The sequence below is a fragment of the Sparassis crispa genome, assembly GCF_003851025.1.
Source record: "Sparassis crispa DNA, contig_000005F, whole genome shotgun sequence".
NCBI lineage: Eukaryota > Fungi > Basidiomycota > Agaricomycetes > Polyporales > Sparassidaceae > Sparassis > Sparassis crispa.
The window spans coordinates 804204-829146 of NW_020939752.1; the positions used below are offsets into that span (position 1 = coordinate 804204).

A 24943-nucleotide genomic window follows, 5' to 3' on the forward strand; every position below is an offset into this window, starting at 1 on the left:
ATCTCGAGATATAGTCACACTTTATCGTCCGCTTCGAGATGGAGCTTGATGCCCAGCAGGAGTTTCCTGACCTCCTCGAGATGCGCCTCCACAATAGATGACATCATTTCAGCATCTGTCCGTTTCTACACAGTAGAGATGCTTTATGAGATTATCAAAGTAAAATGTATGTTGCCTGATGACTCGGTATTGAACATTGATTGTGCTCAAGTAATGGTTCTTCTGAATACTCGGTATTGAACATTGATCGTGCTCAAGTAATAGTGCAGAGCACAGGTATACCCTCGGGTATCCCAGGGCATACCTGTACCTGTACCCGTGAGGGTATCCGTGCTTCTGGGTACGGGTTTTGCGCGGGTACTCACAGGTCCTGACAGGTTTTAATACCCTTTACAGGTCTCCACTCATTTTGGAATCTATTCTATGGGTTGGTGTGCTTGATACAATGAGGGCAGATGCACGAGAGATGGGGGGAACTCGGGGATGGTGGGGGTGCGCAGCTCGATGGAGGCATTAGCGCGTCACTCATCGTCGGGCTGTCCAGCGGGACAAGGGACTCGGGGTGCTGCGATTGATCTCTTTCAGTAAATCTGACCACCCATGCAGGAACTTATGATGTGAAAACTCCCACGTCTGCACATCGGTGGACGTGCGCTGTGCCCGGGGTGTCTACGAGGCCGTTGGTGAGCAGTAGTACACATGTGTTGGGCCACTCATGCAGTTGATTTTGTGAAAGCCATACATATTGAGTTGATGCACAAAACTTGAGAACTGTTGACTGATTAGCGCTGCGTGGGGAGCAAGACACGGGCTCGAGGTGCTCACATTATTGTGCTTGAAGTGTGAGCCCAGGATTGAGCGGCTGAACTCGCCCACGTTGGACACCACAAACCTGCAGGCAAAGTTAATGCGACGGACATGGGAGGACCGGACAATAATAGCCACCTAGTACCTAGCTCCATCCACATAATGAATTGTGCTGACTTGGGGTCGTTGATCATCCTGTACGCGTGTTCGCGAGTCAGTAGGGACAGAGATGGCTGCGATGCATCACACGTACTGGTACAGCATGGTGACGAAATTGTTCGTACCAAGCGGCTTGCCGAGCAGCATGAGAGACATTGTGGATCCTGACGCTGACGTAGAGCTGAGCGGCTTGAGCTGGTCGTCCTCTCACCGCCACTGGTGCTGCTGTCCACGGGGCTGCCCTCTGGATCGAGCGCGTAGCCCATGTCGACATCCTTGTATGCCACGTGCTCGTATCACTCCTCCACGCTCGTCATGAGCAGGGTGGTGAAGCTGCATTTGTGGGGCACAGAGCGGTCTGAGGATGAAGAAGAGCGGCTGCTGGTCAGGTAGCGGGGCGCACCGTAGTCATACGCACGGTCATGATCTAGCGAGAACGGGAAGGGCTGGAGGTGTGCGTTGACGTGTTTGATGTTCCGTCGCAAGCCGGAAAGGTGGAGTACGAGCGGAATCAAGTCCGCGTGGGGTCTGAGATGCAACAAGGGAGAAGAGTCTATTCCAGAGGTATGAGGTGGGTGGCCCAAAAGCGTAGCTAGGAAAATCTCTGTAGTCGCAATGATTGCTGGACAACGCGTTGGACTAAAATCGCACTGCCCTAAGGAGAACGCTAAAACGCAGAAATGGAAGACTGCCCAGAAAACGCACAAAACGCAAGACTGCCCAAAGACGCACTAACTGGATGGGATGGGAATGGGAAACGAGTCTTTTCGCAAGCGTACCTTCCGGGACAGTGGGTTCTCCTCCTCCCCTTTTTCCCTGCCATCATACTTAACTAGTCCTGACCTTTCCTGCCCTCCCGATACTGCCTGCATCTGCTTAACAATTGCTCTGCTGAATCACTGCCCATCACGCCATATCTCACAATCCCGTCCCCTCACGCTCCTACTCATTCCGAGGGACCTTCCATCACCGAACCCACCCGAGCGCCTAATAAGGACCCGTCCATCTTGGAGGCATCTCCCATCCTAAACTCAATCTCCCATCCATGAATGCCAGCATCATCCTTCACAAATACACCCTCGCAGAAGCTCTTCTTCGCATTGAGATCTTTACCGAGCCCTTCGATTCGATCCTGTGGAAAGCATGGGCAGTCCGGATGCATGTCCTGCTGGTGAGGCCCCCATGAGCATATGATCCTTTGCTGTCTGACCCTCACATGACCCTGAGGTCCTTATGGTCCAAGCCCAGTCTGAAGCGGCCAGCGTGGGGATCATCCTACCCCTTCCGCACGATATCCCTGTTCTGGCCCAGGTGGAAATACACCTGGCAACAGCTCACACTGTAGAAGGTGGTCGTCAGATGATACCCCAAATTGCGGATCACCTTCCTGCGGTCATTCCTCATGGTTTGACTGCTCGTGTTCTGTATGACGACCCTGCTGTCCGCGAGGACTTTGGTTTAGGCCACCCACCGGATGGTCTCCCTGACATTGGTGCGCGGTCGTCCTGTCCCTATTTTCCTGGAGTCGTGTTCCTCAGCTTTTTATCGCCATCAGGAATCTTGCGCCTTCGGGTTGAGACATTGCGCAACGCGGCCCGCGAACTGTATGATGTCATGTGTGGAATCACTGGTAGACGCGAGCTGGCAGATGGTACTTTGAGACGGTTGCGGATCACAGTTGAGGAATTGGAAGTAGTGTTCGGGCTCGTAGTGTGCCCTCCTCCGATAACCAGCTTCCAACTGATGTCGGACTAGGGGTCAGTTTGTGTAGCACTCTGTAGTATCTCCAAAATGTGAGACCGCTTCCTGGATGTGATTCCCACCTCAGCGCGCTCTGTGTCCCTTCATCTCCTCAACACTTCAAATACTGACCATCCTCGGTCAGGGTACTTGGGCCCCATACACAAGAACGATCCGCGGATACTACGCGACGCCAGACTGGGTGCGTGACATTGTCTAAGTCCGCCACTATACGAGATCCTCTCGGTCGGCGCTCCGCCACTTGATCCAGCACTCTGCGAGACTTCTTGGTCGGCGCTCCGCGGCACTGGCACTTCATCCGCCATTCCGCAGTACTGACTCTGGCGCCCGGTCTTCCGGCGCGAGTAGATGTTTGCGCGTAGCGCCCGCGATCTCATGTGTGGGTTCCGCACACCCTCGGGTCAGTTGCCTGTAGTATAGCCCCCCCCCTTTTTCACGATTTCCCGCTGAAATGGCTGAAGTCTCCACTGCTTGTATTATCACAGAGTACGACCTCCGCGATGCCATGGCGCAAGTCCAAGGTCATCTCACTAAGGGAGATAGGTCCGCGCAAAACCAGGTGCAGCAGGTGTGGACTCATGCGCTGTCCGAGTTGGTGGTTCGTATTCCATCTTCTTCGCTGTCCGCCTTTGACCCCCTTTTTCCCATCAGGGTGTCCTGGAGGCTCGCTTCAAGACCCTCACCGACTTCGGGGAGTTGGATTTCGATCCCCGGAAGATCGACGCAATTCGCACAGCGTTCGTGGATGTGATCGTTCACGCCCGCGTGCAGTCATTTCCCAGTGCCCTCCTTCTGGAGCCTTCGCAAGATGAGATCAATGCCGCCATGGAGCGGCTCGTGCTGGGCCGTGATTATTTCACCGAGGTTGAGCATCGTGCTGTGCCACCTCCATTGATCCACATTCCCGCTTGTGATGCCTGTCAGATCGCCGAGGTGGATTGCGAGTTTGGCACCTCCGTGCGAGGATCCTGCACCAGATGTCAGGCATGGAGGTGCAGGTGCACGTATGCGAAGCAGAGGGTGAAATCCCAAGGTGCATCCAAGCCGATATCTCCTGGATCACGCTTTCACTAATTCCTCCCCCACTAGCAATGTCCACCCACACTGCGGGATCACCAGGACCGCAGACGAAGTGATCCCGTGGCAAGATGGCTACCGCCTCAGGAGCCTGTCATGCGGCAGAATCGTCATCTGTGGAGGACGCAGGTCCTGTCAGAGGCCGCGTCCCGTATGTCGACGTACCACCCATGCCTCGCACTCACTGCGATGCGCTCATTCGCGAGTTGCAGAAGGACCTACTGCAAGACCTCGAGGCTTGCATTACGAGTTTGGAGGAGGAACAAGAGCACCTGAAGCAGGACAACAACAAGGTGACCGCCCTTCTGAACAAACTTCGTGGTGCTCCCACATCTGCCGCCGATGCTGACGACCTCGCCACCCACGTCAACGGCTTCGACACTGCATTGTACTACATCCGCCAGAAGCAGGATCGGATGGCTGCCGACTTCGTGACTATGGCGAACGCACTCCGCGGAGCCGGGGTGACCGTCCCCACTTTGTATGCAGAACAGCCTGACTCAGATGCAGACAACGAGGTTCCGGCTGGGTCGGAAGAGAACGACGATGATGAAGAGGTGTAGATACTGCATTCGCATAACGTCACCGCTTGTATTACTATTATTCCTGGCCTCTGAGCTGCCCAGATATTGTCCCCGCCCCACACTCGATAGAATTGCGAATATTTCTGGGGGGGGGGGGGTGCGCGATCAGCACGACGGGGCGCTTCTACCCACGTTCTTGTGCCTATACAGATTCCGGGCCTCCTGGGAATGTCGGCCACATGTGTTCCTTTTCAGCCCTTCAACCTTATCTCCCAAAACTCCTCCACCCACACCATGTCGGAATTCGCTGGCCTGCAAATGAAAGACTATGCAATGTTCATCATGGAGCTCGTCGCAGCGATGAAGGTCCCATGCACGCGGGATCACGGATGGGCTGAGGGTCTGAGGGATCACATTGTACGTCGCCATCCCTCTCCAGTATTCAAGGGTTAAGCTATGGTGGATTCCGGATATGCAGGAGCGCGCGCGGGCCATGCACGCGCATTTAACCGCAGAGGGGTTCAAGGTCCCCCTTACACTCGAAAGCTGCACCGAAATTGAAGATGCATTGGCTGCGTACAAGTCCCTCATGGCGCCCCTGCCTGCGTCATCTATGTCCAAGAAAGAGGGGAAGAAGGTAATCCACCCGTGACCTGTCGCTCCGCCTGCTCCAAAGATCGCAACTTCGGGTACTCGCAGCATGCAAAGTACCAAGCCTGCGATCACATCGCCCCTCCCACGGCCTGCGTTGACCATGTCCGCTTCCCAACCGATGCATCTCGCTTTGAACTGCAAGACGGGGAGTGCAGGTTCGATCGATCGTGGATCCGTCATTTCGTCTGCCGTCATCGTCGGTACAGCTCCTGTTGCACCATCCGCGCAGAGTCACCACCCATCTCCACTGCCGATTGGATCGATCGATCGTGAGGAGCGTCCAGTGAAGCATCGCGCCACCTCTCCACCAACCGATCCGATGATGATTGATGACCCGGCGCCGATCCGCGCAGCGTCATCCATGCCTCCCCCTCAACTTCAGATGAGTGCACCCTCGTGCTCGCAATCCATTGCGGCCGACACGATGGACGACAGGTACTCCCATCCCGTGCTGCATGTTACCGCCATGCTTCCCAGATGCCTGTCTGACCGCTCCATCAGTTGCCAGATGTCTGCGCGGTCCTTGCGCATCGCGCCATCTCCCATCGAGCACACCAGATTGCAGGGAAGTCACGGTAGTCCAAGTGTCCCTGCCATATCTCTTGACGACCCACCACACCACGTGACTTTCCATTCGTATTTCGCGGACGTTCTCCTGGCCAAGTTCCGTTCGCTGCAGCCGACCGAGCAGATCGTGACACTCGAGTCCGCGCTTAGGCGTAACTGGCAACGCACATGGGCACTTGAGGATAGCCAACATACGATGTGCTCGCAGCTCGATGCCATCATGGGTGCACTCGGCGGCGACCCCACTCTCTTCGGCACTCGCTTCGGTGTCCTCGCCACTCATGTCGACATGGTTCCTGCCCATCACCATGAGGTGATGCAGGGATTGCTCGAGTTGGAGAAATGCGTCAGGGATTTGGAGGGGTTGGATGACGAGTTTCCCTCTGAGGAGGAAGATGAGGTCGTTCATAGCATATCGACAGGCGCGGAAGGGGATGAACATATCGATTTTGATGGGGAAGGGGATGAACATATTGATTTTGATGGGGAAGATTAGGAGATGCGACGCGAAGGATGGGAGATGCGAAGCGAAGGGGATCGTTGGTCCGGGTGTTTGCGGTAGTGTACGATAGCATTGTGGGGTCCCGCGCAACTCTGTTCTGTTATTATGACTTGTACAATATTCATGGTGTCGGAATGCAGTATTCTCAATAGGAATGTCATGATCAATTAAACAAAGATTAAAATTTTTGTCCAAACAGCTGGAACGGGTACATGTTGACATCAAACCTCGTCATCCGATCCAGCAGCGCTGTCCGTCTCATCGGCGTTGGACAACGGGGTGAAGTGGAGATCGACACGAGATCGGTACTTGTAAGGAACAATGCGGAAAGCTGCAAAACATAGCTGAGATACCGCACCGTCCGGTTCCGCAAGGATGTACGATCCCCCCTCGGTTCGTCGAACAACTACCATGGGTCCCAAGTAACGCGGCTTCATCTTGCGGTTGAGCTCCATATTAATTCGAGAATTTCGAACCAGGACTATATCGCCCGGCTTGAAGTCGTAAGACTTGATCGTCACATGAAACTCTTGTGCAAACTGCTCCATCAACTTGTACCTTGCTCGGATGACACGCTCACATACTTCCTCCAAGTCCTCTTCCCGCTTTTGTAACCGACGAGCCCGGTGTGCCAAAAGTTCAATCTGGGTCATCTGTACACCCTCATATGGAACCAGGTACGTCGCTTCTGCGATGTCAAAGGGGAACAATGGTTCGGTCCCATGTGCCATGTAATATGGGGAGTATCCTGTAGATCGCTGAATTGTGATGCGCTCTGCCCAGAAAACTGCGGGCATGACTGTAGGCCACTTCCGCTCGTCTCCCAGACACGTTTTCATTGCAGCCTCGCACACATCCAGATGTCGGTGTTCCACAAGCCCATTTGCCTGGGAGTTGTATGGGGAAATTCGGATATGATGAATCTTGTATTGCTGAGCCAAATAGTCTAGTGCCTGGACAAAAGCAGAGCTGTTATCGGTGACAATTTCCGCGACTGCCCCCCAGCGACAAAGGATTTCTTCAAAGATGAATGCGCCAAGGGTCCACCCATTCTCCTGTTGGAGCATTCACCATTCGGGATATGATGTAAGTGAGCAGCGCGCTTGTACGATATATCGGTACTCTCCTGCCCGCGGCATGAGCATCGTGTCCATGTGCGCCTTGTGAAAGAGTGTGGAAGGAAGCACAACCGTTGGTGGAATGTGCACCTTCGTCATCTGGCAGACCTGGCATTCGTGGCATGTGCCCATGTACCATCGTACATCCTGGTCTAAGAGTGGCCACCAAAAGCGTTCCAGCAAGCGTGTCCGCACCGTGAAAATTCCCTTATGGCCGAGGTCATCATGCGCCTGTCGGATAAGCATGTAGCGTCTTTCCTCATCGACAAATAGTTTGTGCCTGCTGCTCGGGTCCTTTTGCCAGAGGTTCCCATCCCTGAGGAAGAAGTCCGATGCATATCTGAGGAATTGACGGTGTTCTTTTATTGGCACACTCATAGCAACCTCGGGATCACGTAGGAAATCGCGGACTTTGAGAACGCGTGCATTCGTAGCCATGGCCTTTGTTGTTCGCGGAATCTCAACGTCTTCTGGGGCCGAGGTGTAGACTGCGACATCTGGTGTCCTAGCACTCAAGCCAGTCAAGACAGTCCCCGGAGCACAGGCGCGCCATCCTTCACACATTATCCCAGAATTTGCGGCATCAATAGTGAAGGCGTTAGCTTCGTCTAACCACTGCTCGAAGTCATCGTCCTCCTCGGGGTCTTCGTTTGTGCGGGGGCGACGTGATAAACTGTCAGCCCCAGTGTGGCGTGAACCTGGTACGTGTACGAGGCGGAAGTCAAATAGTAGGATACCAGCGATCCAACGGTTGATTGTAGCATTGGGTTGGATGTCAGGGTTATTTAGCATTCCTTTGATGTATTTCACGTCGACTTCTATGACCAGGTTTGTGACCCCAATGACGTAGATCCGAACCGTGCGGAGAGCGCGAAAGAGACCATACAATTCGACCTTCGCTTGTGAGTATCGCGACTCGCGCTCGTTCCAAGTGATGGATCCGAAACGGTTTGGGCGTCGCTTCCCATCTTCGCCAAGTTGGAACAGGACAAAACCGACAGCAATGTTTGATGAGTTGATCGCGAGGATAACGATGCGCAACGATGCATAATCAATGGGAACCAATGCCCCACAGGACTGTACAGCCTGTTTTATCTGCACCATGGCTGCGTCCTCCTCATCGCCCCAACTGAACTCTGTCTCGTTACGCGTCAGGGTAGTCAGAGGCCACGCCATCTTTGCATAATCTTTGATAAAGACCCGAACGAGACCGCAGGTCCCAAGAAATCCACGGACTTCTGTGACAGTCGTGCATGCTGGCCAATCGACAATCTTCTGTATACGAGATGGCAAGGGCCACCCACCTTCATAGTTGTACAACCCGCCAAGGTATTCAAGTTCCGGTCCACAGATGTTGCATTTTTTTCCCGACAGCGTCGCACTGGCCATCTCCAGACAATGAATCACGCGGTTTGACGTTCTCTGCATGCTCCCAGATGAAGCGACGTATTCCGGAGTTCTGGGGGATGACTTCGTATCCTCCGTCAGACGTCTCGTATCGCGTTGTCCCATTCTTTACAGGGACATCGTCGATGTAGGGAATCGTGACATGTGGTATCTCATCTTGTAAAATGAAGGTCACATCGCCATGCATGATCTGGACTGAGTTGGTATACCCCATCGGAATGGTGGTCAGGCGGAGTGCTCCGAGCGGGCTCTGGAAGGTCATCAGGTCACGGGAGTCCGGGTGAAGAGTCCTTTGGTCGAACGTGATGAACAGGTCGAAGCTCGCATAGCAAGAGCATCCACCGAACACCTCCGCTATATCCTCAATCTGCGGCGATGCTGTCGAATCTCAAATCACAACGGCATTTAGTGGCTGGAGATCATGTACCAAATGTAGTGACTTCCCATCCTTCTTCAGGACGCAGAACCAGCGTGATCGGTAGGATGAGTTCGATGGCTCGTATACACCTGATGCAATTTTATCACGAATAACTTGAATAACTTGCTCGCGGATTTCCGGCGGAATAGGAATGTTGTGCAATGCCCAAGGGACATGCTGCTGATAGGGAATTCGGATCAGTTCGAAATATTCGTCGCTAAATTTCCCTTTTTCGGACTCATCCCAGGCAAACACTTGCTCATGGAGATAGAGGATGTGATTGAACAGCTTCACCTCCTCCTCCCAGAGAAACCCGTCACTGTTGATATTAAGGTCCCGCCGTCGTTCCTCTGTATAATGTGATCCGCCGATGAAGTCTGGTGGGTAAAAGGGGAGTGATGGGAGATTCTTCATGGGGTCGTGGGGAACGTGCCGCATGATCCGGAACTCATCCGCCAGTATTCCTGGAACAGGCTTGACACGCTTGTCAACCTTTTTATATCCATAACCATGGACTACGGCCTTGTGCTCTATCTGGAATGCGCCAGGGGCCACCGCAGGTGTGGTGACACCGCTGGCCGCTCCGATACTGCAAAAAGATGAGGAAAGGGTATAAAGAACGCGGGGCTCTTCGATTTGCAATGAAACGATCTGAGGAAATAATTCTTCAGAGGAAGAGAGGGAGGAAACCGAAGCCGCAAAGGACGAGAGAGAGGGAAACGAATTCATAGAGGAAGAGAGAGAGGAGAACGCAGCCATAGAGGAAGAGAGAGAGGAAACCGAAGACGCTGATTCTGGAATATGGGGAACTCTACCATCCATGAGGGACCGCTCCCCGACGTGTCCTGTCATTTTAAGGGTATCGCTAGCATGCTGGTGCCTGTTCATTGTGGACCCTCCTCGGATCAAGCCCGACTCCTCGAGTCTTGAAAACCCATTCCTGGAAGTGGCGTCGGCCGTGGCCTTGGGCAACGCTCGTGAGTGGGAAGCATGACTACTTGATGCGTGTTAGGGTCGCGCAAAGTAATGTGTTGCTCGCCATTGGTAAAGTCGAATGTTTTGCATGCTGTCAAGGTAAAGAACGGCTGGCCCAAGAGTACCTCGAATGGGGCATCATTTAGAACATGGGCCTGAAGATACAGCTCCATCTCGCCGCACCCAAATCGAATGTTAGCGAGGCGACCGAGCATCTGGTTGATACCCATGTTAGCTGCTTCCATGTTGAGTGTTTTCTCGGACTGCAGTGTGGACCCGATGTGTTCCCAGATGTCCCGTCGCATTGTGATGATCTGTGAGCCTTGGTCAAGGATACATTCCGCTGATTCCTTGCCTTCAACCAGGGCGTCAATTGCTCGCAATGGAAGAGAATTGTCAGCCACCACGAGTGGTCCGCCGCCGTCGCTCACGTCCACTAAGAGAGCCTCCGCAACCTCCTCGCCATCCGCAGCCTCAAAGCTTCCCATCGTCGCTACTCGCTTCACAGTAATCTCCTCCTTCTCAAGCTTGCGGATCTCCGGGCACAATGCCATCAGTTCCCGATGTGTAAGTGAGATGTGGACTTCATTTTGGACGCGCTCGAATATATCCCGCACATTCACCTTGTCTTCCATGGGCGTCTTATAGCTGTATTGCATAGTGCAGTTTCTCGCAGATGGTAGAGATGCCTTTGCGCCTCCTCTGGGCGCTGCAGATGGATCCAACGCTGGCTTGAGAATTGACGCGGGGACCTGGGAGGCCGGAACACCAGGAGGACGCTTTGCAGACTTCCCCGCGGCGCTGTCATCGAACCGAACTGTCTTTTTCTTTGGAGCCACATTGGCTTCTAACACTGACATCGCGGAGTCGTCACGACATTCCTCAATGTACGCCGATGATGGTTCCTTGGGGTTAAGTGCCTCTTTCGCGATCTCCCATAGGCTGACCATATGCGGAGGCTGGTCACGCCCATCCCTGGAAACGTTGGGCGGAGGCGCTGCAGACGGCCCCAGACCATCGCCGAAAAGGTTCCCCGGATACATATCATGCCATGCATCAACGCGTTCTGCCATGCTACATCCCGGTAGGTCACGAGGAACGAACTGCCCGTTCGGGAGAATGATCCTACTAAGCGCATCACGATTAATCTTCCGCGCCCTGATGTAGTCCTCGATGCGCAGACAGTTTCACATGAAATGGTCGATGGCTAGACAGAAGTTACAGGCACGCAGAGCTTGTGGAAGAGGGTTTTGTGTGACCGCCGCCTGAATGTTGGCCTGCATTACCGGTGCCTGTCCCCCTCCCGATGTTTGCATCGCTTGCTGCAACACGTTCGCTAGAAACCGCATCGCATCTGTCTCATTCCCCTCCAACTTCACCGTCCCTGTGCTCAGCTTCGACACAGCCACAGTGCTCGATGCACTCCCGCTCCCACTGAGAATGTGCTGTGCTGCGGAATGGACTTCCGATATTGTGTACGGATTGTCCGGGTTCTGATCGGGAACCTTAATCACCAGTCGATTCTTGATAGCATGTAAGGGGGACGCTTCGAATCCCTCAAGGTACAGCCGGTCCCGCTCATAGGTTGATAGTCGACCCCTGGACAATAAGAACAACGCGACGCGAGTAAAGTCCCGATAGTACTGTCCCTCCTCCACGCGACTGGACACTCCTCTCATCCGTGCTGCCCGTACAATCTGAGTTAAGTCGGACTGCATGTAGCGATGGTCATCCTCCGCCCCCGGGTACAATGCAATGACCGCAGTCTTGAACTGCTTATAGGTCTCTCGCTCCATCACACCCATCCAAAAATCTGCCTCGTCTAACGAGACATACTTGCAGGCCGCTCGGATTTTTGCGTCGTCATCCAACTGTGCTCGCATTGCCAAGTCTTCAAGATCAGCGAAATATCGCATCAAGGCTCACAGGGATCCATCAAAGGTGGGTGCCATCGAGTGACCACGTGCCGGCATTGAGACTGGTCTGGGGGCAGGTTCCTGGTCCGCCATGGCTGTTGCTTCTTGGCGTTGTGGTGATACAGTTGGGGATGGGGGATGAGACGGAATGAGTGAGACGTCCTCTGGGAGTGACGAAAGGGGAGACGATTCGTGAGATCTCGAGGAAGAGGGAATCGGAAGATGGGGGTCAACAAATGGGTTCTCCAGATTGTCGAAGTCGATAGGTGGTCGGTATGCAAAATTGTCGAGAAGTGGACCCGCGAATGCTGGGGACCCTGGAGTCAGCGGCTGGGAAGCTGCCAAGGTAAGCTCCTCTTGGAGTGATCTGGAAGCAAGGTGACTGCTCCGCTGTGTCGCATGAAGACCCCTCACAGTGGGCTCCAGTTGACGTGTTTGATGTTCCGTCGCAAGCCGGAAAGGTGGAGTACGAGCAGAATCAAGTCCACGTGGGGTCTGAGATGCAACAAGGGAGAAGAGTCTATTCCAGAGGTATGAGGTGGGTGGCCCAAAAGCGTAGCTAGGAAAATCTCTGTAGTCGCAATGATCGCTGGACAATGCGTCGGACTAAAATCGCACTGCCCTAAGGAGAACGCTAAAATGCAGAAACGCAAGACTGCCCAGAAAACGCACAAAACGCAAGACTGCCCAAAGACGCACTAACTGGATGGGATGGGAATGGGAAACGAGTCTTTTCGCAAGCGTACCTTCCAGGACGGTGGGTTCTCCTCCTCCCCTTTTTCCCTGCCATCATACTTAACTAGTCCTGACCTTTCCTGCCCTCCTGATACTGCCCGCATCTGCTTAACAATCGCTCTGCTGAATCACTGCCCATCATGCCATATCTCGCAATCCCGTCCCCTCACGCTCCTACTCATTCCGAGGGACCTTCCATCACCGAACCCACCCGAGCGCCTAATAAGGACCCGTCCATCTTGGAGGCATCTCCCATCCTAAACTCAATCTCCCATCCATGAATGCCAGCGTCATCCTTCACAAATACACCCTCGCAGAAGCTCTTCTTCGCATTGAGATCTTTACTGAGCCCTTCGATTCGATCCTGTGGAAAGCATGGGCAGTCCGGATGCATGTCCTGCTGGTGAGGCCCCCATGAGCATATGATCCTTTGCTGTCTGACCCTCACATGACCCTGAGGTCCTTATGGTCCAAGCCCAGTCTGAAGCGGCCAGCGTGGGGATCATCCTACCCCTTCCGCACGATATCCCTGTCCTGGCCCAGGTGGAAATACACCTGGCAACAGCTCGCACTGTAGAATGTGGTCGTCGGATGATACCCCAAATTGCGGATCACCTTCCTGCGGTCATTCCTCATGGTTTGACTGCTCGTGTTCTGTATGACGACCCTGCTGTCCGCGAGGACTTTGGTTTAGGCCACCCACTGGATGGTCTCCCTGACATTGGTGCGCGGTCGTCCTGTCCCTATTTTCCTGGAGTCGTGTTCCTCAGCTTTTTATCGCCATCAGGAACCTTGCACCTTCGGGTTAAGACATTGCGCAACGCGGCCCGCGAACTGTATGATGTCATGTGTGGAATCACTGGTAGACGCGAGCTGGCAGATGGTACTTTGAGACGGTTGCGGATCACAGTTGAGGAATTGGAAGTAGCGTTCGGGCTCGTAGCGTGCCCTCCTCCGATAACCAGCTTCCAACTGATGTCGGACTAGGGGTCGGTTTGTGTAGCACCCTGTAGTATCTCCAAAATGTGAGACCGCTTCCCGGATGTGATTCCCACCTCAGCGCGCTCTGCATCCCTTCAGCGTGCTGCGCAGATAGCTGCTGGTGCATATGCCTCATGGCGCTGGTGGGGCTAATGGGCATAATGGGTGAGACGTGGGCATGGGTCAAGGAATGCAGGCCCACGGGGGACAAATTGGTGGGCGAGGCTACTGTGAGTGAGGAGAGGTTAAGCAATAGAGCCATATGTGACCTGTCGATGACACGATCGCCGAGACCCTCGCCAGAATGGGACTGCTGCTGAGAGTAGAAAGGCGGGTAGTGATGGTCGCTGAGGGACATCGTAGGTGATGATGGCGAAGGAAAAGAGGACTGCTGGGTGTGAACGGGATAGAGCAGGTGAGAGGATTGCTGGGACCATGGTGGCTGGTGCTGCTGCTGATGAGAATACTGAGAATCAGTGGGCATTGTGTGAGAGTAGTGGGAAGGGCTGTCCATAGCCAGGTGATAGGACGTGGTCGCTGTTCAGCACAGGGGCATGCGAGCATGGGCAGGGGCAAAAAACAGATAAAGTTCTGGGGGATACAGCGAGGTGAGGGTGTGTGGCCTGCAGCAGAGAGCACACAGCCGACATGGCATATGAGGGCCGGGTGACGTGTGCGGATGGTGCGCAAGGGCAGTGTGCGTGGGTGGTGCACGATGACAGTGTGTGCAGTGTCGACTCGGGGTATGCACGGGCCTTGGCCGGAGGAGCTTTGACTCCAAGGTCAAGTACGTGGTACTTTGCTGTGGTTCACCGGGCATGGCAAAAGGGAAAGTACATCGGGCTATTACAGTTATTCGGTGATATCAAATTTATGATAATGGGTTAGGGACGCCTGAGCTATTTGTTGTCTGAAGTCGGGATGGGAGTCTGCACAATACAGATGGGGGAATGTAGAGGGGGATGCCTAGCAACCGTGTGCAAGGGCTTGTGTTCTGTCTTCTTATACGATGCTGAGTCTTCTGTGTTCTCTTTTATCCGTGTGCCTTCAACCGTGTGCAGGGCTTACCGAGTCTTTGTTGTCTTCTTAACAGTGTGCCTACAACCGTGTGCAGGGCTTACCGAGTCTTCTGTGTTCCTATCCGAGTGCCTACAACTGTGTGCAGGGCTTTTACTGAGTACGTGTGTCCGAATACGATGTGCCTGGCCGATAACTTTCCTATGTGTTGTCCGAGAACTTTCCGAGAACGGGTTGAGTATCTAGCAACCGTGTGCTAGACTACTCAACAGAAACAATACGAGAGTGCAGTAGTTGTGTTTCGTAACAACTCACTGCCTGCTCTGAACTGACTTCATCGGGATCCTTTTGATTACGAGTAACAATGTTACTGGGAGGAGTGGAACAAACTCCTATTCTTTTGGTTTATCACTTTGTAGGGTAAGCTACAAGCGAAGGGAGAACTCTTCACTTATAGGGGGCTACAAGTGGGGAGAGAAGAACTGAGGGTCGGGGCACCTCGGGGGTCCTTTTATACCCCTCAGGTGTCACCCGTTGTGACCGTTACATAGTAGTGTTACATGGCAGATTGGCCAATAGCAAAATAAGAGCATCACATGATCAAAGGGGAAAGTAGGAAGGAAAAATGTCTTAGGACCTTCGTGTCCAATAGCATAAAGTGAGCAGGGAGAAACAGAGAAGACAAAACTCTTGGGACCTCTATGTCCAATAGCATAAAGCGAGCAGGGAGAAGTAGGGAGAAAGCACTTTCCGAGTTTTTCCCGTCCAATAGCATAATGTGAGCGTCAGGTGACACGCTCGGCCAAACGTTCTCGGGTTCCGTCTTAGTCATGTGACTTCTTCGTTGAGCGCTTCACTGGTGGTTACATGTTCACAAGCCAAACACTTTTGGTGCGTGACAGCGGGTGGTGTGCGAGGATGAGGGCGACGTGCGCGGAGGGCGTGTGTGAGCGACAGTGGCATATGAGGGCCGAGTGTGATGCAGCCGGCCCTGTGCTGGCTCTCCTGCCAGGTTGCCCTTGTAGAAAGAATTAGTAAATGTAGGAGATAAAGAAAACATACCTGCAGGGCCTTGTGCCCTGTGTTGTGTCGCTCCTCGGTCGTGCTGGATGGCGACGCGCGACGACCCACAAATCAAGGTGGCTGGCCGCGGGTATACCACAGGTCACACGGGTCACAAGATTGTGACCTGTACCCATACCCGTCGATACCCGTGACAGACAAGAATGGTGTCTTGGATAAAACACAAACCAAAACAGAATCCTCCTGAGGTCACCGGACTTGAACAAAGTCGGGAAATATTCCTCAGTGTATTCGTTGTAGTAATCACTTGGTTACCTGGTAGTAATCAAGTGTAAGAGTGTGTGTGTGAGTAAGAGGGAAAGACTGTCTTATAATAAGACAGAGAGAATGACCGAGTAATAAGTGACCGAGTTGACAGATGACCGATTGACAGATGACTGAGTTATGACTTGCTTGATGTCTTATAATGCTATGCCTGAATAACACTGTATTCAGGTAAGTATGAACTTGAGTATATACCGACTAGTGACTACTGGGGTGAGAAGAATGTCCTATACTTTTAGGACAACAGGTTTCCTCTGGAAGTCCAAGTGGACTTTCAGGGTTTATATACTAAAGAAGGTGGGAAAATCTAAATAATAGAAAAGCGCCTTCAATAGAAATAACAATAGAAAATGTGATAATAGAAGTCTGAGTCATAACAATAAGAAATGACTCTGGATAAAACAAAAGAGAGTGGGGGATAAAAAAAAATAAAGACAATAGAAACCTACCTCGCTATTGTCCTTCTAAGTCTCAGACATTAGTCAGCAAAGATGACCAAGCACTTCAGTGACTAAAAACAGACAGAGTAATAGCGCAAACAAGCAGTGATCGATATTTGAGTATAATACTTGGACGTGTGTGAGTGGAGAGGTTGAGCAAGTGTGACAGTGAGTACAAAGAAAAATTCCTCGTCAATCCTAAACCCGCCATGTTCCCTTCCCTCTGAGTCCTTCAGCATCAACTTCTTCCTGGTCTCCAGTGCATGTGAAGTCTAGCTCATAAGCTTTGCCTTAAAGACGAGCTCTGGCATGTGCAGCCTTGGCAGCTTTGGCCTTGGCTTTCATCGCCTTATTGTTGGCCTTGGCCTTGGATTGCTCCGCTTGCCAAGCTCGATATCTAGAGTATTGCATTAGTTATGTGAGTTTTATATTGAAACATGTTACACATCTGTCACCTGCCCCACACTTTAGAATGCAATGTCCCCGTTGCTGGCTATCGAGGAGAAACTAGAGAGTAAGAAAGGAACTCACACTTGGAGTTTTGCCATCAAGTAGTGACCGACGCGTGGTGAGTGACGACAGGCAAAGCGTTCAAGAAAGGGGATGTTGAGGTAGGTAACATCAATAGTCACCGTGACGGGCTCAAAGACCATCATTCTATACTCCTCCTTTCTGACTGTCTTCGACATCATCCACCCTTCAATACGAACCTTTCCTTCACCCAAAATCTTGTCGATTGTTCCCAAAAAGAACGGTCCAATGACCGGGTGTACGACTGCCCAGTTGTTCAAGTCAAAGTACGCATCATTGGAGAGAGCAGGCTCCGGAGAAAGTAGGTAGTGAGTTGCCTTGCTATACTCGAGATAAAAGGGTTTTTCATCAGAGATGAGTGTAACAAAGAGATTCTGGAGCTTAATCTGGGGACGTGGGCAATTGAAGTCTCCAGCAATGATGTGCGGATCAGAAGGGATGGTGGTGAGATAGGTAGGAGGTTCATAAGGGGGGAACAAGAGAGCGGGCTGAGAGTAGCGCGACATGATGACAAAGATAGCAGGCAGTTAGAAGCACAATGGCAAGGTGAGGAATGAGACGTGTAGAGGTTGCTTTTCGACTGAGGGGATACGCGGCAAAGACCAAAAATGATGTGCAAGCACGTGACCATGTTTACATTGGCAACCAGTCATCAGAGGAATCTGAATCTGAGGATATATCTGAGTGATCAGGATCGCTGGATCCATCTGAATCTAGATCTTCCAGATCCAGATTGGATGGTACACGTGGCAGATATGGGAGTAATCGGAATGCTGCAACTGCGCATCTAAGAACTGTTCCGTCTAATTCCTGCAACACATATGATCCTCCACGTCACTTTCTGTGAATCTGGTATGGCCCAAAATACCTTTGACTATACTTGTCTGTTAGACCGGCATCTCGCCTTGTGTTACACATCAATACTAAGTCTCCTGGCTTCAATACTTTCCGCCAGAGTCTATGTTTGAACTGCTTTTCAAACTGATGCTTTGAGTGCAATCTAGACTGCTTGATCACAGCTGCTGCCCGTGCAATATCCTCTGGCCACTTTTCTAATTGTCTGATGCGCAGCGCAAGAAGGTCAGATGATGAAAGTCCAGATGTGTATCCGCTTATCATAAAGGTCGCCTCTGTGAGATCGAATGGCAACACCGGGTCTATGCCATGCAGCAAATAAAAGGGGCTAAATCCTGTTGACCGCCTAGTGGTAACTCTGTCCGCAAAGAATGCATGGTGTACTTTGTTTGGCCAGGACTTGAGATCCTTCTTCGCATCTTTGAGTATTCCCTCATGTATTACAAAATGACCTTGCTCGACTAGTCCATTTGCATGCTTGTTATAGAGAGAATTCTGATTTGTGGAATGCCATATCTTTGCAAAAGCTTCTCAAAGGCTCCAGCCACTTCTGAACCATTATTATCCGTTACAACCTCTGTGATATGTCCATAGCGGCATATGATTTCCTCCCAGAAGAACCTCACTAACTCCTTGGAATTGGCTTTCTTTAAGGCCCGTCCTTCTGCTGCATGTGTCAAATCATCTCTCGCAGCAACAATGTAGCGATATCCTCGAGCTGGTGGCATAAACATAACATCAAGGTAAATCTTGGAAAATATAGTTGCTGGTGTGCATATAGTGGGAGATTCCTCTACCCTTTTTGTACTCCATAATTGGCATTGGTGGCATGTACTGATATGGTGTTTTATATCTTGAAATAAATGGGGCCAGAAGAAACAGTCGCGAATATGATAGAATACTCCATAAACTCCCCTATGACCTAGTTCTTCATGTGCATGTGTTAATATAGAGATCCTATGATCCTTGTCTAATATAACCAATAAAGGAGTGTGATCTCGCTTGAACATAGATCCACCTTTCATAAAGAACTGTCCTGCACATCTAATAAATCTTCGCTTGGCTTGAGTGTTAGAGAAGTCTGGTGTCTGTAGAGTCTGAAGGAAATGACTGATATTTCGCAATGTCTCCTTTTGCTTGGAATTCACTGCTAGTGATGAGGGTAACTGGTGAACCAGGGTTTGATCCAGCTTGGGCACGTGATTAAGATACAGTGATAGAAGTGCTATCTCATCCAACCAATCATCTGACTCAGGAACTTCTGCCAATTCTTCTTCTGTTAGTTCACGCCGTGAGAGAGCATCAGGTCCACGATGCTTATCAGCAGGAACATGTCGCAATTCAAAGGTAAATAGCAAAATGCCCTGGATCCACCAATTGATTGCGGCATTCAGCTGAAGATCCAGATTATTCAGCATATCTTTGATATACTTGGCATCAAGTTCCAGAATCAAGTTCTTGATGCCTGCTAAATAAAGTCTCCAGTGTTGCATGGCTCTATAGCATCCGTATAGCTCCAACTTGGGCTGACTATACCTGGACTCACGCTCATTAAAAGGTAGAGAACCATAGCGGGCTGGTCTCTGTCTGCCTTGTTCATCATCTTGCGACAAGATAAAACTGACTGTGATGACACTAGAGTCTATGGATATGTAGACAGGTCAGTCCGATGAATAATCAATAGGGCGTAAGGCAGGTGCAGATGTAATAAGATCCTTCAAGCAATCAAATGCTTCTTGTTGCCTATCATCCCATACAAATTCAGCATCCTTCCGTGTTAGTTCAGTTAGTGGTCGTGCAATTTTGGAGTAGTTCTTTATCCAAATGCGCACTGTACCACATAATCCTAAAAATCTCCGCACATCCTTTGCAGTCTTCAAAACTGGCCAGGTAAGAATTTTATTTACTTTTGAATTTTCTGGAAGTCATCCTTCTGAGGTGCATGTCTGTCCAACTATAACTGCATGGGGTTTACATAATTGAGTCTTAAAAGCGGAGAATGTAGCACCTGCATGTTCTATACGATGCATAATCCTATGTACGTCAATTGCATGTTCCCATATAAATCGCCTAATTCCTGGGTTTTCTGGTAATGTCTCTGGCTTCTCAGGGAAGCGCCGTAGTATGCGTGCATCCTCTGGAAATACTCCTTGTACTGGCTTTACCTTTCTATCAACTGGTTTGTATGCTCCGAATTCCAATGGGACACTATTTAAATAGGGCTGACCAGCAGAAGGTATATTGGGTGTTTCCAAGATAGTGGTACATGACATGGTTACATAAGAGACCATAGGTATAGAATTCCTGTTGAAAGAATTTAGAGGTGCCATACACAGAGAATGAGTGGGGGTTGATAACAGATCAGACATAGGGCTGGGTATGCTTAGCGACAAAGGGCCGCGGGTAGCTACAGGTAAAGGAAAATGGTGCATAGCGCTTGATGGGGGGTTCTGCTCCCTAAAACGTGGTGTTCCAAATCTGCTAGAATTAGTCGCAAAAGGAATGTGCTGACAAAGCCGGACTTACATATTCAACGACTTCTTCAGTGATGTTGCGCATGACCTCGACAAGAATTTCCTCGACGCGCTCACGCATCAAGTCCTCACGCTCGCATTCTGACTGTAAATGGTTATCGTCATCGTCCGTGTCATCCTCGAGGTCCATGTCCAATTCGCTGTCGCTACTGTCATTACCGTGTGAGACACTTACCAAACCCAGTAAGTCGTCGTCGCCATCGTACGAGTCTGGAGATGCGCGGCGCGCATGGGAGCCAGGCGGGTGCATTGGCCTGCACAGATGAGTGTCGGGGTCATGGATGACAGAGAGAGTGGAATGAGGAAGCGGAAGTGGGCGATTGCATGCTCGCACCGCATGGCAGTCGGCCTCGCGCGTGCATGTGCACGCAGATGACGGAGGCGACAGGGGTGACGAGAGGACCGGTGATGAGGGAATGTATACGGGTGATGATGGCGTGTACTCAGGGGATGGGGAACGTGATAGGGGTGGGGTCGCCGGGATATCTGCAAGGTCCAGATGTGAGAGAAAAATGAACGCCGTTGGGCGCGTGTCGATCAACGAAGAGGGGGCGTTCGCGCGGTCGACGCACGTGTTGTAGACTGAATCATCGATGAAATGAAAAGGGGTACCTGTGAGTACGTCATTTAGCACTGTCTCCAGATGCAGCACAGGGGGTGCATGCTGCGCAATCGTTGCGTGCTCAGCACCAGCGACAATCGCATCCTCCTGCTCCTGCTGTGTGCCTCGCACACTCTCGAGTGCGTAATTCTCCTGCGCGTGCGTATCAGGAGCGATCGTAAGTGCGTATGCATCGACGAAGTCTGTGAGTGTGCTTATATTCTCTAGGGCCGCACGCTCTATGAGCGGCAGGATTTCGTAGCCCTCGACGATCGCAGCTGCATTGACATGGCCTGTATCTTACTTGACCTGTCCGCCGTTGTCTCGACCGTGAGTCTCCATGGCATTGGTGGGGACGTTCGACTCGCAAAGAAGCGTGTCATACAAAGACGCGGGCCACGGATGCTGCACCATATCTGCGCACTCGAAGCCATGTGCATTCGCATTCTCCGTGGCAACACCGAGGGCGTTAGGTTCAGATGGGAACGCGTTGTACGAATAGACGGGCCCGGGACGCTGTGCGTAGTCTGCGCACTCGAAGCCATGTGCATTCATGTCCTGGAAGCCATTGGAGTTCACCATAAGTGCCGGATTATTGAAAAGAGTGGCGCAATGAGCCAGGATACCCGTGGACGCTCGAGAAGTTCCGAGGGAGCCGTTAGTGTTGTTGTTGTCGTTCTGTAGGGTACTGCCAAGCTCAGATTCTTCGAGACCAGACAGAGAAGGCAGCCCATTCAGTCATGTTTGTGAACTGGACTCCCATTTACCCTGACATTGTCATGAACTGGACAGCCAGTGGACGTCGGCCCATCGGTCTGTGTAAGGAGCTGTCAGCAATCGGCTCATGGCGATGAAGGGAATGCTGGAGCGATGGGCCCACCGCCATAGGAGTATTTCTGAGCGATCGGCCCACCACCATGATGCTACTATTATACAGGCATGGGCCCACCGCCGTGGTGATAGTTCTGAGCGATGGGCCAACCGCCATAGGTGTATTTTTGAGCGATCGGCCCACTGCCACGGGGCTATTATACAGCCATCGGCCCACCACCATAGGTATATTTCTGAGCGATTGGCCCACCGCCACGGGGCTATTATACAGCCATTGGCCCACTGCCATAGGTAGTGTTCTGAGTGATCGGCCCATCGCCATAGGTGTATTTTTGAGCAATCAGCCCACCGCCATGGGGCTATTATACCGCCATAGGTAGTGTTCTGAGCGATCGGCCCACCACCATAGGTAGTGTTCTGAGCAGTGGGCCGACCGCCATAGGCAGTGTTCTGAGCGATCGGCCCACCGCCACGGTGCTATTATACAGCCATTGGCCCATCACCATAGGTAGTGTTCTGAGCGGTGGGCCGACCGCCATAGGCAGTGTTCTGAGCGATCGGCCCACCGCCATAGGTAGTGTTCTGAGCGATTGGCCCACCACCACTGGGGCTATTATACAGCCATCGGCCCACCGCCATAGGTAGTGTTCTGAGCGATGGGCCGACCTCCATAGGTAGTGTTCTGAGCGATGGGCCCACCGCCATAGGTATATTTCTGAGCGATCAGCCCACCGCCACGGTGCTATTATACAGCCATCAGCCCAACCCCATAGGTAGGGTTCTGAGCGATGGGCCGACCACCATAGGTAGTGTTCTGAGCGATCGGCCCACCACCACAGGGCTATTATACAGCCATCGGCCCACCGCCATAGGTATATTTCTGAGCCCATAGGCATGGGTCACCTGAAATATCTGACTAGCCCAGGCATAGCTGAGTTATTTGCCTTGCCCTAGGTTGTCAACTGGGCTCGTATCGTGTCCATGTCGTCTTGGTGAAGCATGGGTGGGTGAAGGAACATACCGGATGATTTGTCAGGGAGTAGCATAGGTGGATGTATGAAACATGGAGATTGGTCGGGGGGAAGCATGGGCGGATGTATGAAACGTGGAGATTGGTCGGGGGGAAGCATGGGCGGATGCCATGCCTGGTTGCCTGAGCCAAGAAGTAGACCATACAAAGTGAACAGATTGTACCCGAAGTCAACTGAAGAGCACGAAGTAGACGAGGATGCGGACGTGTGCGAATCAGCGTACGAGCCGAAGGACACCACAGAAGAAGGGGGCTCCGATGCCAAGTCGTTGCTCATGCGGCACCTCTTGCTCAGACCTATCGGCCCACTGCCATAGATGTAGTTCTCAGTGATCAGTCCACCGCCATGGGCATATTTTTCAGTGATTGATCCACCGCCTAACAGGGCAATGATGGAGCTACCGCCGGCTAATAATTTCCACGTAATCTACCCATTATTCCCTCCCATTCTGGTTAGCTCGCTATCAGCTTTCCTTGCAGTATCACACTCTCTCCCACTGTGGGAAGGGTTGGCGAACTGTGGCGAATATCCTTCGCCATCTGAACATGGAGTTCAGAATGACTTCGCCAAACTCTCCCAATTGGCATCGGCATTTCGAGACATGCATCAGATACAATTTGGGATGTGCCCTTCTGGGTAGAGTATGTGGAGACGAATGGCGGTCCTTTCCACCGTGAGTAGGGTTGGCGAACTGTGGTGGATATCACTCGCCATCTGAACATGCAGTCCAGAATGACTTCGCCAAACTCTCTCATATGGCATTGGCTTTCGAGCCATGCATCAGATACCATTGGGGATGTGCCCTCCTGAGGAGAGTATGTGGCTACTATGTTTCACCTTACCACACCAGGTACATTGCCCAGGTTCAAAGACATGATAACCTTATATTCGACACACTACAGCACGAACGGACACCTGGCATTGGGCGATTACATTCCTAACTCACGCAGCTGCCGCGTCACCTCCTGCAGCTCTTCCAGCACCACATCCAGGTTCTGATCTGTCCTCTCGTGCAACCAACTAGTGAGGTTTGTGATGCGAACATGCAGCTGTTCAAGCTGCACCAGTGTAGACTCAGAGACGGTGTACACCTTCTCCTACGTTCTTGAGGTTCAGCAAGACTGTAAGGTGCTGGAACATACCACTCACCCAGGGATCACCAAGTTTGTACCACCAGGCCTCCATAGGGCTCCCCGCCGGCCCAACCTGATGATCCCATTTCCACCAGTAGTCGGGTGAATCCTCGAGTAGGTTCTTAGGATGAGGAATGAGGGTGGTGGGGCGTGGAATCGCCTTGACGTCAATGCTGATGGGGCGCAGAACTTCGCGATTGAAAGTGCAGACAGTGAGGAGACTGGCGATAACTCCACCATGATCAATATGGTCAGCATGACCCGCCAACGCGAGGTCACCACAGATACCCCTGACAGCGAACTGCACAGGACTCAGCAGGGTCAGGCGATATCAGCAAGAAAGGTGTACCATCTCCCGGCGCAAGCCTTCCTCTCAACGGACCTTGGTGAAGTGATCTGGGTCAGGCTCCAGTGCCAGAACAGCTTCTTGGATCCTCTAAGTGTAGACTTCCAACTGCAACCTCCCTCTGGAGAACAGGCAGGGGCGCGCATCTGATGTTGAAGACTGGGCAGACATGATGGTGAGTGGATGATCCGAGGTTGATATCTGATCGACCTTATCTGATGTCTGATGTCATGCGATTGGAGAGCACATGCCAAGATGAAGCCCTCAGGTGAGGATGGAGGTCACTTCGCCAAATGTGATATTGGTGAGTAGGAATTACATACATGACAATCACTACATCGATATAGCAAACATGAATATGTGTACACCCCAGTGAACCCTGACTCAAGGCACATTTTCATCGCCCGCCCTTTCATCCTCAATGTCCAGGGCGAGGATGTGGCTGAAGGCGTCAGTGGCGTGGCTGGCGAAGGTTCGCCACATACTCACTTGCCTGGTGGCATAGCAAACATGACCCCGCCAGGAAGGATCCGTCATCTCGAGCCAGTGAGCCCATCGTTCCACATTCCGCTTGAAGGTAGCTATGGTCCAGGCCATTTCAGAGTGGACCAAGACACGCTCCTCCCTCCATCTCTCATATCGAGCTCTGGCACGCAGCCAATTCACTCTATAGACT

At 52.0% G+C, this 24943-nt stretch overlaps 12 protein-coding genes across 12 annotated transcripts; 6 read left to right on the forward strand and 6 right to left on the reverse strand.

Moving 5' to 3' along the window:
* Positions 1–669: 669 nt before the first annotated feature.
* Positions 670–1122, reverse strand: SCP_0602920 (hypothetical protein; the record flags this gene model as incomplete). Its single annotated transcript, XM_027759426.1, has 4 exons — positions 670–771; positions 826–892; positions 946–1002; positions 1061–1122. The coding sequence occupies 4 exons, from the start codon at positions 1120–1122 to the stop codon at positions 670–672; spliced, it is 288 nt and encodes a 95-aa protein (XP_027615227.1).
* Positions 1123–2011: 889 nt separating this feature from the next.
* SCP_0602930 (hypothetical protein) lies at positions 2012–3863 on the forward strand (the record flags this gene model as incomplete). Its single annotated transcript, XM_027759427.1, has 6 exons — positions 2012–2137; positions 2194–2458; positions 2522–2617; positions 3213–3325; positions 3379–3601; positions 3652–3863. The coding sequence occupies 6 exons, from the start codon at positions 2012–2014 to the stop codon at positions 3861–3863; spliced, it is 1035 nt and encodes a 344-aa protein (XP_027615228.1).
* Positions 3864–3875: 12 nt separating this feature from the next.
* Positions 3876–4367, forward strand: SCP_0602940 (hypothetical protein; the record flags this gene model as incomplete). Its single annotated transcript, XM_027759428.1, has 1 exon — positions 3876–4367. The coding sequence occupies one exon, from the start codon at positions 3876–3878 to the stop codon at positions 4365–4367; it is 492 nt and encodes a 163-aa protein (XP_027615229.1).
* A 255-nt stretch (positions 4368–4622) lies between these two features.
* On the forward strand, positions 4623–4980 carry SCP_0602950 (hypothetical protein; the record flags this gene model as incomplete). Its single annotated transcript, XM_027759429.1, has 2 exons — positions 4623–4745; positions 4807–4980. The coding sequence occupies 2 exons, from the start codon at positions 4623–4625 to the stop codon at positions 4978–4980; spliced, it is 297 nt and encodes a 98-aa protein (XP_027615230.1).
* A 48-nt stretch (positions 4981–5028) lies between these two features.
* On the forward strand, positions 5029–6045 carry SCP_0602960 (hypothetical protein; the record flags this gene model as incomplete). The annotated part of the gene is made up of 1 exon (XM_027759430.1): positions 5029–6045. The coding sequence occupies one exon, from the start codon at positions 5029–5031 to the stop codon at positions 6043–6045; it is 1017 nt and encodes a 338-aa protein (XP_027615231.1).
* Positions 6046–6272: 227 nt separating this feature from the next.
* On the reverse strand, positions 6273–8345 carry SCP_0602970 (hypothetical protein; the record flags this gene model as incomplete). Its single annotated transcript, XM_027759431.1, has 2 exons — positions 6273–7106; positions 7161–8345. 2 exons carry the CDS (start codon positions 8343–8345, stop codon positions 6273–6275), a joined length of 2019 nt encoding a protein of 672 aa, XP_027615232.1.
* A 157-nt stretch (positions 8346–8502) lies between these two features.
* On the reverse strand, positions 8503–11852 carry SCP_0602980 (hypothetical protein; the record flags this gene model as incomplete). The annotated part of the gene is made up of 4 exons (XM_027759432.1): positions 8503–8943; positions 9004–9988; positions 10153–11094; positions 11161–11852. 4 exons carry the CDS (start codon positions 11850–11852, stop codon positions 8503–8505), a joined length of 3060 nt encoding a protein of 1019 aa, XP_027615233.1.
* A 1045-nt stretch (positions 11853–12897) lies between these two features.
* On the forward strand, positions 12898–13607 carry SCP_0602990 (hypothetical protein; the record flags this gene model as incomplete). The annotated part of the gene is made up of 3 exons (XM_027759433.1): positions 12898–13023; positions 13080–13344; positions 13408–13607. 3 exons carry the CDS (start codon positions 12898–12900, stop codon positions 13605–13607), a joined length of 591 nt encoding a protein of 196 aa, XP_027615234.1.
* Positions 13608–13696: 89 nt separating this feature from the next.
* Positions 13697–14085, reverse strand: SCP_0603000 (hypothetical protein; the record flags this gene model as incomplete). The annotated part of the gene is made up of 2 exons (XM_027759434.1): positions 13697–13750; positions 13804–14085. The coding sequence occupies 2 exons, from the start codon at positions 14083–14085 to the stop codon at positions 13697–13699; spliced, it is 336 nt and encodes a 111-aa protein (XP_027615235.1).
* Positions 14086–16932: 2847 nt separating this feature from the next.
* On the reverse strand, positions 16933–17442 carry SCP_0603010 (hypothetical protein; the record flags this gene model as incomplete). The annotated part of the gene is made up of 1 exon (XM_027759435.1): positions 16933–17442. The coding sequence occupies one exon, from the start codon at positions 17440–17442 to the stop codon at positions 16933–16935; it is 510 nt and encodes a 169-aa protein (XP_027615236.1).
* A 2836-nt stretch (positions 17443–20278) lies between these two features.
* SCP_0603020 (hypothetical protein) lies at positions 20279–23973 on the reverse strand (the record flags this gene model as incomplete). The annotated part of the gene is made up of 4 exons (XM_027759436.1): positions 20279–21219; positions 21256–21630; positions 23735–23885; positions 23938–23973. The coding sequence occupies 4 exons, from the start codon at positions 23971–23973 to the stop codon at positions 20279–20281; spliced, it is 1503 nt and encodes a 500-aa protein (XP_027615237.1).
* Positions 23974–24048: 75 nt separating this feature from the next.
* On the forward strand, positions 24049–24417 carry SCP_0603030 (hypothetical protein; the record flags this gene model as incomplete). The annotated part of the gene is made up of 1 exon (XM_027759437.1): positions 24049–24417. The coding sequence occupies one exon, from the start codon at positions 24049–24051 to the stop codon at positions 24415–24417; it is 369 nt and encodes a 122-aa protein (XP_027615238.1).
* Between the last annotated feature and the right edge of the window lie 526 nt (positions 24418–24943).